General features: G+C 39.8%; 1 protein-coding gene across 2 annotated transcripts in view; it reads right to left on the reverse strand.

Annotated features, from left to right (window-relative positions):
* The window catches only part of pkn2b (protein kinase N2b), a 46,996-nt gene that overhangs the window by 1,687 nt on the left and 32,310 nt on the right, over positions 1-12,999 (reverse strand). Inside the window, exons 6-21 of one of the 2 annotated variants that reach the window (XM_058402608.1) lie at positions 12,695-12,905; positions 11,810-11,995; positions 11,309-11,418; positions 8,838-8,981; positions 8,642-8,717; positions 8,289-8,466; positions 6,958-7,093; positions 6,622-6,758; positions 6,424-6,499; positions 6,191-6,282; positions 5,142-5,318; positions 3,902-3,964; positions 3,741-3,817; positions 2,356-2,498; positions 1,414-1,521; positions 1,180-1,260 (exon numbers count right to left, since the gene is read on the reverse strand). In XM_058402608.1, the coding sequence (XP_058258591.1) occupies positions 1,180-1,260; positions 1,414-1,521; positions 2,356-2,498; positions 3,741-3,817; positions 3,902-3,964; positions 5,142-5,318; positions 6,191-6,282; positions 6,424-6,499; positions 6,622-6,758; positions 6,958-7,093; positions 8,289-8,466; positions 8,642-8,717; positions 8,838-8,981; positions 11,309-11,418; positions 11,810-11,995; positions 12,695-12,905 (1,995 nt within the window). Of the gene's footprint in view, positions 1-1,179; positions 1,261-1,413; positions 1,522-2,355; positions 2,499-3,740; positions 3,818-3,901; positions 3,965-5,141; positions 5,319-6,190; positions 6,283-6,423; positions 6,500-6,621; positions 6,759-6,951; positions 7,094-8,288; positions 8,467-8,641; positions 8,718-8,837; positions 8,982-11,308; positions 11,419-11,809; positions 11,996-12,694; positions 12,906-12,999 lie in introns of both variants that reach the window. The other variant, XM_058402607.1, reaches the window with a different exon arrangement.

Genomic DNA, 12,999 nt, shown 5'->3' on the forward strand with positions numbered 1-12,999 from the left:
GACTGATGGAGTGAGATGGAAGCCAGAGCTTAGACACAATAAAGGGAACACCAGAGAATAATAAAAGATGAGGAGGAGATCAATAGCACAGATATACAGTGCAGACACATAAATGGAAACATTAGAGATTCAGAGAGACATATAAATGTGCAATATATTACAACCATTAGCAAGAATTTGGGCTTTCATCTTCAGAGGAAAAAAGAAAAGAAACATACAAGTGCTTTGCCAAGTTTTCTCTCAGGAAAACTGAAATTTAGGTTATTAAGCCATCAGATTAAATTAAGTTGTTCAAATTTTGTACAAAATGGCACATAAATGAGCTTTTAACTGCTCCATGAAACTGTCACCAACCATCAAAGTGAACAGTGATTTATATGCAACTGAAGTATCAGCTAGTTCTCTACACCAAATTACACTAAGACACATCCAGTTTTCAGTCACACCCTAAAGCAGGGGTGGTGATGGTGAATTCAGCAGACTGCACTCGATGATAATGGAAGACGGAAAATAATGAAATGTCAATGACACAAAGTGTTTGTTACAGCAGCTTCTGCAAATAAAGCACACTTTTTTTGTAACCTCAAGATTTTCCAACCTCACCTGCAGGTAGCGGAGTATTTAATAAAACCTAGCCATAGAGCTCACACATGGAGGACAAATTAGGCTGAAGATTCTGAATCCCACTTTCAAAGACACTAAAATCATTCATTCATTCAGTGTACTGGTTAACCTACACAGGGAGGTCTATCCAGGGATCTTGGTGCACAAGACAGGGGACACCCTGGACAAGGTACCAACCCATGGGAGGGTGCAATCACATACTCAGATTCATGCTACAAGACAATTTAGAGATGCCAATTAGGCCATCGGGCATCGGTGGGAATCGAACTAGTAACCCTGGAGATTGTGTGCACAATAAAAACTGCTCCCATTTGAAACCAATTTTACTGTGTGCACAATTGTGAGTTTTATTGTTATTGCTTATACTACATCAGCATACACTGTACTGTGCATGATACTGATCAAGTATCTAAACATTAATAACCTAAAAATAATTTTCAGGTCCTGTAACTGGTTGTTTTTAGTATCTATGATATATTTCAATAAAAATTGTGCACAGTTAGTAGATAACAGACTGTTTTCATTCTTAAGTTCGCATGTGTTCGCTGAGCGTACTCTGAAAAATGGATGCTTCTTCACTTCTTCAGCATCTCGCTCTCCTGCACCAAGGCGACGCTCGGGATTTCTCCTCAGCAGCTGCGGACAGATGAACAGGACGGTTATCCAGACACAAAAAAAAAAAAAAAAAAAAAAAACTAAATCCACACAACAATTTCAAAATGCACAGTTTGTTTTTTTTTTTTTTTTTAAAAGAACTCTATTTTGTGCTGCGGTTATATGAGGACGTACTCGTCTCATTATGGAGATAGCCTCTGTGGAGAGGAATCGTGGGTAACGGACTTCATCGTTGACGATACTGTCAAACACCTCCTCTTCATCATCACCTGGAAATGGAGACTAAAGACAAAGAAGAGAACAAAACCAAGTATAAGGTCATTTGTCATGAAAATGAATATACATTTATTCACATAATACAAAGACTTACAACGTTTAGTCTATTATTTACTATTATATCAAGGCTGTGAAAATGCTTATTTCTGATTGGCTAGAATGAGTGGGTCATTTCTTCCATAACCTTTAATGCAGAGCTGGTTAGAAACGTTATTTGAGTACTAAAGCAATGCTCCATATATTATATATCTTCTCTAGACTGTAACGATAACAGTCAATAGTGCAGAAGGGAATGAAGTTGTTTATGGGGGCAATACATGAATTGTTTTTATATATATTTTAAAACTAAAAGCAATAGGAACAGAGAGACACATCACTGTCATGGATGTAACTGTGACACGATGGAACAATAGCCTATTGATAGTTAAATGATGTTGGCAAGTTTGATGTTTTCATAGTCAAAGTCACCTTTATTGTCATTCCTTCTCATCAGAGATGTGTTAAGAGGGCGATTAAACACAGGAGTTTCTCCAGGACACTGTGCTGAATTTATTATATTCATTTACGGATAAACAACACAGCCTTCACTTTTAAATGCTGATAAAGTATGACGCATCTCAAAAATACACGTTAGAATGAATGACTTCTAGTGCATAGTGTTGGCTGTTCACCTCATTCCCCTTACAGCGTCTGAGTTGTCCTCTAAGCATGTTTTTGTATAGCTGCCATGATGTGATAAGTACATTGCCAATTATTAATAAAGGTATCTGACTTCTCCATTAAGCCTCTTAAAAAGCTCTGGTAAATGCTTCCTGATAAATATTTCAGTGAAATCCTCACCTCTCCGACCAACATCTCAAAGATGAGCACACCCAAACCCCACCAGTCCACAGCCCGTGTGTATGATGTCTCTGTCAGGACCTCGGGAGCCAGGAACTCAGGAGTGCCACAGAATGTACTTGTGCGATCTCTAAAGCCCATTCCTAAACACGGTAAGAGGAAAACACACCAGAAAATTACCATCATAGACAAGTAGTCCACACTTTTAAACAGCACTGTGATATAACCCACACTTGTACAACAGTTAGCCCCAGTTGCTTAAAATATGAACGCTCATCAGATAAAGATAAAAAAGGGATGCCAATTTTCCAGGAAGCACCTTTAATGGTAATGTACAAATCAATGTGAGCTGGCTAGCCAGCTAGCTGTCATGCTACAAAGTGAGTGAGGTTTTTTCAGAATCTATTTCTGCAATAAACAGAACGTTCAGCCAGATTATGTCTGAAATGCCACTTTATATGAATTTCATTTTTATTTAACTGTTATAACAGCAATAATTGCACTTGCTATTGTGTGGTTATACTAAATATCGGTGTGGCTGTGATTTGCTACCGTGCTCGACCCTGTGGCTTCATGCCGACTCACGAATCACAGCCGTGCGCATGATGTTCAGTATAACTATACTCTTGCTTGTGTGATATTGCTTACATGAATCACCAAGCATCTTAAATTCATCCGTAATCTGATTACTATATGTTCCATGTTAAGAAGCAGAAACAGTCAGAGCTCTATGGGCTAAAGGAGGCATTATAGTTAGTAATGCTTTATTTGACAAGATACACCGATCAGGCATAACATTATGACCACCTGACTAATATCGGGTTGGTCCCCCTTTTGCTGCCAAAACAGCCCTAACCCGTCGTGCACTTTGTATTCCGACACCTTTGTATCAGAACCAGCATTAACTTCTTCAGGAATTTGAGCAACAGTAGTTTGTCTGTTAGATCGGATCACATGGGTCAGCTTTCTCTCACCACATGCATCAATGAACCTTGGCCACACATGACCCCATCACCGGTTTACCACTGTTCCTTCCTTGATAGATACTGACCACTGCAGACCGGGCACACCCCACAAGAGCTGCAGTTTTGCAGATGCTCTGATCCAGTCGTCTAGACATCACAATTTGTCCCTTGTCAAACTCGCTCAAATCCTTACGCTTGCCCACTTTTCCTGCTTCTAACACATCAACTTTCAGGACAAAATGTTCACTTGCTGCCTAATATATCCCACCCACTAACAGGTACCATGATGAGGAGATAATCAGTCTTATTCACTGTTATGCCTGATCGATGTATATATAATGCTTGTATGAAAGTCATGAATACTTTTTAAAGTATTCCAGGTGCCGATATAAACCAGAGGTCACAGAGCAGCACACTTACCTTCTTTACAGAGCCCAAAGTCAGCAATCTTTACATATCCTTCAGTATCCAGCAACAAGTTATCCAGCTTTAAGTCCCTGAAGGATTAAAAATCATAACAAGGTGAATCTCAGAGTTCAGAGGAAAAGTGCTCAGTTTGCGTTTGAGTGAGTGAACATTACCTGTATACGATTTTATGCTCATGCAGAAACTGTAGTCCCAAGACCACACAGGCAGCATAGAAACTACAGTAGGAAAAACAAAAGAGAAAAAGCAGCATATTAGTAGATAACATTTCTTTCTATTATGAGTAATGAGCTGATACACTGGCCAGTCTTTGGATGCAGCACCACCAGAAACTCCGACCAAACGCTAACTTATGGAAAATCACTTATCTGAGAAAATGAATCCATTAGACATTTTTGTATTTGGAAAAAAAAAAAAATTCAGCTAAAAAATAGATAATGCAGTTTTAACTCAACTCTTTTTGAATCATTCATTACATGCCAGGATAAGACTTGTTTTGTGTGTAATGTTTTGCTTCTCAGTTTTGCATTGGAGGGAACACAGCTAGAAAAAAGAACATGAAAATCTCTCCCACCCAAAACCCAAAATACATTGCAAAAATACGAAGAGATGTGAATTTGAAAGTGTAATTACAGATGGCTGACAAATTAAAGGAAAAAACATTAACTGCTGTGGTCTATGAGACATTGTATTGGTACATTTTCTGTCCACTTGCCCTCTAGGAGGAACTGATCACATCAAATCAATACAAAGTTCTCTGACTGATGCACCTTTAATATTTCGAGTGCACGGGTATGGAAATTATATGGCCGTCACAGTTACCAGATCCCAGCAGGACTGATTTTGGACCAGAATGTTAGGCAGCACTCTCTACCACCACAATCAAAACCAGTTATTGGAATATCTTTTAAAAGAATCCAGTTTCCATCCATCCATCCATCAGTGAAGTTCCAGAGACTTCCGTTCTGGTGAATTCCAGGAAAAAAGATGGAAACTGTGATCTGAATAATATTTGCAAGTCTTTGTGAAATGCAGTTTGAGGCATATAATCAATATGTCAGTAATGTGTATTAAAATGATTTTGGGTGAGACAGATTTCAACTATTTGTTAGATTTTTACATTTCTTTAGATTTCTGGCAGACGCTCTTATCCAGAGTGACATACAAAAGTGCTTTAAGTCTCTATCATTGACATGAACACTGGTTCAATTAGCTTGCAAAACATAAGAAGTAAACTACATTTAAAAAAAAAAAGAGAAAACTGGGAAAATAAAATATTCTTGTGTCTTGAGACAATTTCTTCCTCCAAAACATTCCTGTACATTTCCGGGACTAAAAATGGATGGTTTTAGATTCGGTACTTTCTTTCATTCAGTAGTGAATGTGGTCACTCACACTGCACGTGGCTCTGAGAACACGTCGGCATGGATGTGCATCATCAGGTCCCCTCCTGCTGCATACTCCATTACAAAACACACATGCTCCTTGGTTTGGAAGCAAGCGAAGAGATTGACCAGGAACGGGTGCCGGACGCTGTTCACTGTCTCGAAGATCCTCTTCTCACACATCAGACTGTGGAACAAAATGCAGCATCTCATTGTCATGGTGGAAAACTGGCACACATGAAGCATTTAATCAGACTTTCCAAAATGCAAGAACTACATAAGCAACTCTCAGAGTCCCCAATCACCGTAACTGCTGGACTCAGCCAAAGGTGGCACTTTGTTTTAAAACCCATTAATGAAAATATGCTGGATTTAGATTAGTTTGCTGGTGAGGAAAGAGAACTGAATCATCCCACCTTGGCTAAGTAGTGTTTTTTATCCTAGATGCTACTTATTGGTATTAAAGAATAAGCCCACACTCTGAAACACAAAGTCGCTCTTTTATATTGAAATATTTGTGATGTGCTTATTGATTCTGATGCAAATTGTTTGGTTGATGCCATGTGTTTACTGGGATCTGAGCTGCTTTGAGTTCACATGGGGACAACACTAGGAAATAATTTCGCTCACTCATCTCACACATAAGCGATAATGGTCAGCTTTTGCAGTAAGCTCCTAAAAGTTAAAAAGTTAAAAGTTCTCTCTCACTTATTCAGTGTTGTAATAATGAGAAATCCAATGTAGTAGTTGCAAACTAATGCAACTATATGATGCAGAGATTTGACTTGGCTTGATGTTAGTTTCTTAGAGCTTTCTAGGGAAGTAAGAAAGATGGACAGAATAAAGTGCTGCTGCATCACTCTCTTTAGGTAGAGATGAATTCCCACTTGCGTACTAGCATCGGGACGCTGCATGGTATTGTGGGTAATGCAGGAAACCATTAGCCAAAGTGAAGAGTGTACAAATTGCTGCTAAAATGAATTATAAACATTGATTTGAAAGTCGGCAAGATGGATTTTTTTTCTTAACTGGGTTTTATGCAAAACCATTTTCTCTTACCTGTCCACTTCATCACGGGCAACAATATCCCCTTTCTTCAGAGCTTTGATGGCAAACATTTCCCCAGTGATCCTGTATTCTGCCAGTAAGACCTGTTGAATAATTAAAAAGACCTGGTTCAGACAATGAACTCAAACACACACACACAAAACTAACATAAATAATTCTTCCGACTACTGTTCAGACAGAATACACTCAGTAAGGTAATGTACTATCCATTAAACGGCTTTTACTTTTCCAAAGTGTCCACGGCCCAGAACAGCCACACAAGAAAAGTCTTTGAGACTGAACTGGAAGTCTGTCTCTTCTCTGAAAAAGACAAGATAAATATGATTAGACACTGGAGATATCAAATCTCAAATCAATTCAACTCTTGATAAAATTAGGCTGGAATCTGTTGATATAGCTGTGGATATAAGTGTATATTGCACCTTGGTTCAGTATTCTGTTGCTCTCTAAAATCCAGATCAGGCTGCTGAATTTCATTTTCCACCTGATTATCATACTCCGGCTTGGACACCGTACTGTTTCGGCTGTCATCCAGGAAATCAAATGTGGCTAATGCGTCCTGAGGGTAAAAACAAAAAACTTACACATCCCATCACAACCTTCAATAAAAACAATACCACTACATAACGGAAAAGTGTTATCCATTAAAACAAGCACGAGGGGCTTAAAATGTAATTGAATCAATTTCCTGTTGTGCTTGATTGCATGTATTATGGCTACTTTTACAACACTTATTTCAAACACTTCATTACCTGTACCTCCTTCCCATCAGGAAGTTTGTCTTGTGTTGGTGTTTCTTCTTCCTCTTCTTCGAGCTCAGCAGCAGGGGTAGGGTGGCGTTTTGGAGGAGGAGTGGCGCCTTTGTCGAAGTCTAATTTGGTCACGGTCGGATCACTGAGAGAAAAGGTCAGAACACAACACTGCTGACAATGTGCCAATTTCCGTTTTAGTCCTGGCCCCTGGCCATGTTTGGGCCTGGAGTGTTTCTAGCCAAACCAGACGCCTCACTGAAGGACATCTCATTAGAGCATTCAAGTACAGATAAAAAGAGGGACTTAAATCACATGGACATCTAAACAGAATGGGGTTACTATATTTTACCTACAGCAATTGAGAAGCCTTCAGCCTGTTTAGCCTCTTTCTTTATTTGAGTATAATTAATATGATTCAGTCAAAAAATGAGGTTTGTTTTTATGTGAGCACATCTAAAACTTTGTATTTGGCCATGGACCAAAAAAAAGGCAAAGAAGGTGTCTGAGAGCCTATAGTGCTGATTCACAGATGATAAAGGATCACATCATCATCATCATCATCATAACAATAACAACAACAAATCTTATTTTTAAACTCACTTTACACCACAAATAAGGGCGCACTTCAACTTGTTAATAGTCAATATGGCCATGTTTATTTTGACACACTGTACTATGCAGCAGCAATTTATATAAACCCATCACTTGTGATGTAGGACGGAAACAATCCACAAAACATTACTGCCAACCAAACAAGGGCAAAGTGGTTTGTTTGAACAGGTCATGTGATTTTGGTGAGCAGCCATCTGAGCTTGGTCTGCGCTTGTGTGATTGGATGAGAAATGAAGATGGAGTGATTAACCATAGTGGTTAGAGTTCTGTGTCAGTGTCCAGAAGGCTGAGAGTTCAAATCCCAGGACTGCCAGAAAAACCACAGTTCAGCCCCTTAATCTAGTCTCACAACCCTCGACTGCATGCCTGCGTTGCAACCCATTTCACTTTGCATTTTCACAGACATTTTTCTAGGATAAAACATAACATAGCATGACTATATCTGGAAGTCTAAACAAAATGTAACAAATTATAGAGTTTACTGGGACAGCTGCCCTGTAAACATATAGCTAATTTAAAATACCTTTTAAAGAAACAAAAACAATGTGTATATGTCTGTGAGATATTTTTATATATATTTTTAGCAAATTTCAAAAAGCTGAACTGCGCACAAACAAGCAGCTATGCCAGTGGTCAGGACCTGATAACACCTGAGAAAGTGGGTACAACACCAGTGAGAACCTCTTATATGAACACAGGGTTATATGTTGTGTATGTGTGTGTACCTGGAAAGAGACGGTGAGTCCGGATGGCCGAGTATTCCCGTTTCAGGGCTCAGCGCTGATCCGAGCTCAGCCACCTGAGGACTGAAGGAATTGTTGACAGTTGGGATTGCTCGTCTCATCAAACGCCCCCATGTGGCAATGTTAATGTTCATCTGAGGTGCACGCAGGAATGTTTTACCTGCAAAGAGAAACCCAGAAACACATTAAACTAGAAAACAATATAGATTACATTAGTTATGAAGAAAGGTCAGTGAGAGCTCAGCATTTAGGGTTCTGTACTACTCCCTGCATTGGTGTGATACTTTATCTCACTGCTATAAATAGATACCACTTTTGAAGGAACATGAGCCTACCTTGCTGTTTTGAGAAGATTTTCTTTTGTCTTTGTAGTTTTGGTCGCCGCTCGATGACTGGATTGAAAAATGTAACCTGGGTGGAAAACGAAAAAATTAATAAATACAAACTGAACATGTTTTTCAATGTCTGTCATGCTTTATTAAGTCGAGAGGAGGAGAGTGAGTGTGTGTGTGTAAAGAAAAATGACTGCACCTCAGCAAACAGAGTTCCTTGAGGCTCCAGGTAGAGACACATGCCATGACGCTGGTTATCCAGGAAGTCCTCCAGCCTCAGAAACTTGACGGCACACAGAGAGCGCCAGTCTCTCCAGTACACAGAGATCTCCAGCTCACGAGACTGGGGGAAAATAATAAATTAAAATACAAAAACACTAGCAAATATTTCTATTTGGGTTTGAAAAACAGTTACTGCCATAGTGGCATTTAGCAGACAGAGCTTTGGATCTTTAATGCTTCCTGGAGCAGTTTCCTATACACCGTTTACACACCAATGTAGATTTGGAGAAGAAGAAGAAGGGGAGGGAAAACTAACTAACTAAATAAATAATAAAGATCACTTAAATATATGGTAAGGACTTATACTAAGAAAAGACCTTTGTTGATTTAAAGTGCATGTTTTTGTACAGTACAATGACACAAAATGATGAAAAGCCCCAAACCAGAACCGTGAGCATTACTTTGAGAGGCAAGTAAAAAAAAAAAAATCACTCAAATAAACTCATCGAACTCAGGGGTTCAGGAGTCAATCAACTCACAAATGCTGTAATCCCATGTAGGATGAATGAGTTGACTAACATGACTAACACATAAGCATTGGGGGAACAATCACACAACAGAGCTCAGAAGAGATGAACCAAGTCAAAACTGTACACTGTATAGCCAAAAGTATGTGAACAGCTGACCATCACCCCATATGTACCTGTGAAACATGCAGTTGGTCCCAACTTCCAATATTCTGGGAGGGCTTTTTGCTAACCTGGCTGTGGGAAGTCTGTGACCTACTGAACCAGCGTTGATGTATTCATTGATAGAGGCTTCAAAGCACTTTTGTACGTCGCTCTGGATAAGGGCGTCTGCCAAATGCCATAAATGTAACTGGGGATTTGTAGTCATTCAGTCATAAGAACATTAGTGAAGTCAGGTACTGATATCAAGTAAGAAGGCCTCAAGACAGTTAATGTTCCAGTTTATCCCAAAAGTGTTCAGAAGGGTTGAGGTCATGGCATGGGTCATGAGAGTTCTACATCAACCATGGGCCTTGTTTTGTGCAGATGGACACTGTAGTGCTGGAACAGGGTCAGGCTCTTTAGTTCCAGTATAAGGTAACTGTAATGCTACAGCATAAAGACATTCCAAACAACTGCATGCTTACAACTTTGTGGCAGCGGTCTAGGGAAGAACCACATATGGGTGTGATATTCAGGTGTCCTCCTACTTTTGGGAATACAGTATATTTCTGAAGTGGCAAGGGGTGTGGCTGCAGTGTGTATATGAGAACATGGGCATTCTAATGTGTGTTTGAGGATTATGGGTGAAAAGAAAACTGGAGTAATATTGCATCAACCAGAGTGCCTCCAGAGGGTGTCTGACTCACACTGATCAGATCTCAGTTTGTAATGTATAAAAAAAAAAATCAGGCTAGTATTAGGCTGAAACACGATATGGTGGCATCAAGAGAGAAACAAAGCAATAAAGCAAAATCCTTTGAATTCCTGATGCAATTCTGTTAGAACTTTTCTTTTAGGATTGAACAAAAGATATCTTAAGCTGGATATTTCGGGTATTATTTTATCATGTGTGTGAGTTTGCAGGAGTTTATTCATTCATACGATTCATAGAATAAAAAAATTCCAACTTGTGTCAAGTATTAATGCTCTTAAAAATTTATGATCATTAGTTCGAGCACTGTATAAACTCAGCAAAAGAATCTTTCAGGCTTCCCAGAATTTTCGAAAACAGAAGTAGTTTATGTAGAGCGACATGGTAAGGTGATGTAATGGTGCAGTGAGTAACGTTGGTGTCGTACAGCTCTAGGGTCTTGGTTCGGGTTACTGTTTGTGTGGCGTTTCCCATGCCTACATGGATTTCCACACAAACATTGATAGAAGAATCGAAATTACCCCTAGGTGTGAAAGAGTACACGATCGCACATGTGAATGGGTGTGTGTCTGTCATCCACCCACGGTGTATTCCTTCCATGTGTCTGGTGTTTTCAGGATAGGAGCCTGTATAAAGCACTTACTTGAGGTAAAAGAATAAATGGCTAAATTTAGATGCTCATTTTGTGAACCCTGAACCCAACCAATGATGGACATCAGCTGCTATCGCAACTGCTGCAAACGCAACAGCTGCTTGTCATTTGTAACAGATAGCTGTGAACGACCAGCCTGTCTTTAGCAGGGAAAAAAAAAGGAATACAGGCTGCACAGTAAAACTGCTGGTCAGTTCGACACCTGCCATGTTGTCAGCTGGCCAACTTCCCACATTCTACTTAGCAGGCTTATTTGAATGCTGCATGCAAGAAATCTGATCACAATGCACATAGAACACAACTGTTGATAAGGTATAAATACCGGGTGATTAGATCAGCTAATTTGACATCCAAATAAAATCCGGATACAGCATCGTATGTTAAGGTGTACTGCACATGGAGTATTTGATTACCCGATCAAGCTCCAGTGTGAATTTCTGGTCCCAAGACTGGTTGCTGACTGGTCTCCAGCTTGTCTGCCCCACGACTGTATTGTCCAGTTTGAGAACAGCGCTGATCTCATCTGAAGATACACACACAAATACTGGATCTTTTATTACTGGATATATACCCATACAAAACGCTTTAATAGGTTAGCAAATTAATTTAAATAGATTTTGTGTCCAATAAAACAGTAACTTCAAAACTGCTCTACTACTATATATAAATCAGGTAGAACAGTCTGAGTTATACTATTAAGATAGATAACTAGCTAAGTTGGCAATTCCATCAAGTGCTGAAGCTTTATATGGAATATTCAGGCACTTGGGGCTTTCTGCCTTTCCTGTGAGCAGAATTTAGTCACTGAGTGCCAAGATGTACAATGTTTTCCAAATGTACTGGGGTTAGAAACCCTTTCCATATCTCCATCAGTCATTTCATTCCGAAAAGAAAAACTGCTGAGGGCACTCAACTGGACAGCTCGTCCGCTTTGGAGAGGTTTCTACTGCTGCCCGATTTGTTCTTGTTTGTTCGGCTCATGAAGGAGGAGCGTGTTTCACTCGGGCTCCAGCCAGGCAGGGACACAGACGCTGCTTTAGACCGACCTGGAACATTCTCCAGCAGATCCTGACAGCCCATGAGCCTCACCTCCAACGTCCCTGTACAAAGCACACATACAAAATGCTTAGTTAAGTGTATTCTGTTCAATTAACAGCAATGCATTATTTAATATAAACTGTTGATTATAATCAAGTGTCACGTATAAAATAAAGTGTAAGGATCTCATTTTCTTTCAGCGGTTTTTAGTGTGCTGCAAGTGGGTCAGGAATGATTCATAAATCAGCCAGACAGATATCTATTATCTTTATTTCGGCAGTATGCATATGTTCTATTCCAGCACAAAAATAGCTGCAATAGTTACTGCTCAGTGTTGACACCGATGGCTACCGAGACATTCTGCTCCAAATGTAAGATTTCCAAATGCATCATTTATTATGGAATATATGATGGAACATATTGTCTGCCAAGTCACATTATGATGGATCTACTGGAGAAAATCAAAAAAATTATTCAGCTCCCCAAACCAAAACCACTGGCCAAACTTCACTTTTGTTTCAGTTTTCTCTGCTGAAATATCTGTAGCTCTGATGTCATTTCTGTATTGAGTTCAGAACCGTACAGTTTACTCTAGTGCCTGGGAGACAAAACAGTACTGTTGGTAGACCAATATAAATCATTTTTGTGACTGGGACAGCATGAATGTTTTCGAATTCCTTATCATGGTATACTTTTACCCTTTAGTGTACAGCTGGAGCATGGATCTGATTGTTAATGGTCAAGAGTGTGTGTGTGTTTACCTGTGAGAGCTGCTGGTTTAGCCACAGTGCTATACTGGTTGTGGGAGGAGATGATGCTCTGGCGTGGGCTCTGAGGAGTCGCCGCCATGAAGAGCTCGTCTGAGATCAGGCTGGCCTTTGGGTGGTTCTGTGGCAGCTCGCTCAGCCTCTGCTCCAGAGAATACCGCAGCAGGTCCAGCTTCTGACTCGACTCGTTAAAGCGTGCTTGGGCCTGAAGTGATAATTAGATCAGTTCTCTCACTGGCTGTGCATCAAATGTGCACATTATACATGTGCTTAGAGACTGGTGAATTCATCTTTTCATT

This window comes from Hemibagrus wyckioides, linkage group LG11 (assembly GCF_019097595.1).
Source record: "Hemibagrus wyckioides isolate EC202008001 linkage group LG11, SWU_Hwy_1.0, whole genome shotgun sequence".
NCBI classification, from domain to species: Eukaryota; Metazoa; Chordata; class Actinopteri; order Siluriformes; family Bagridae; genus Hemibagrus; species Hemibagrus wyckioides.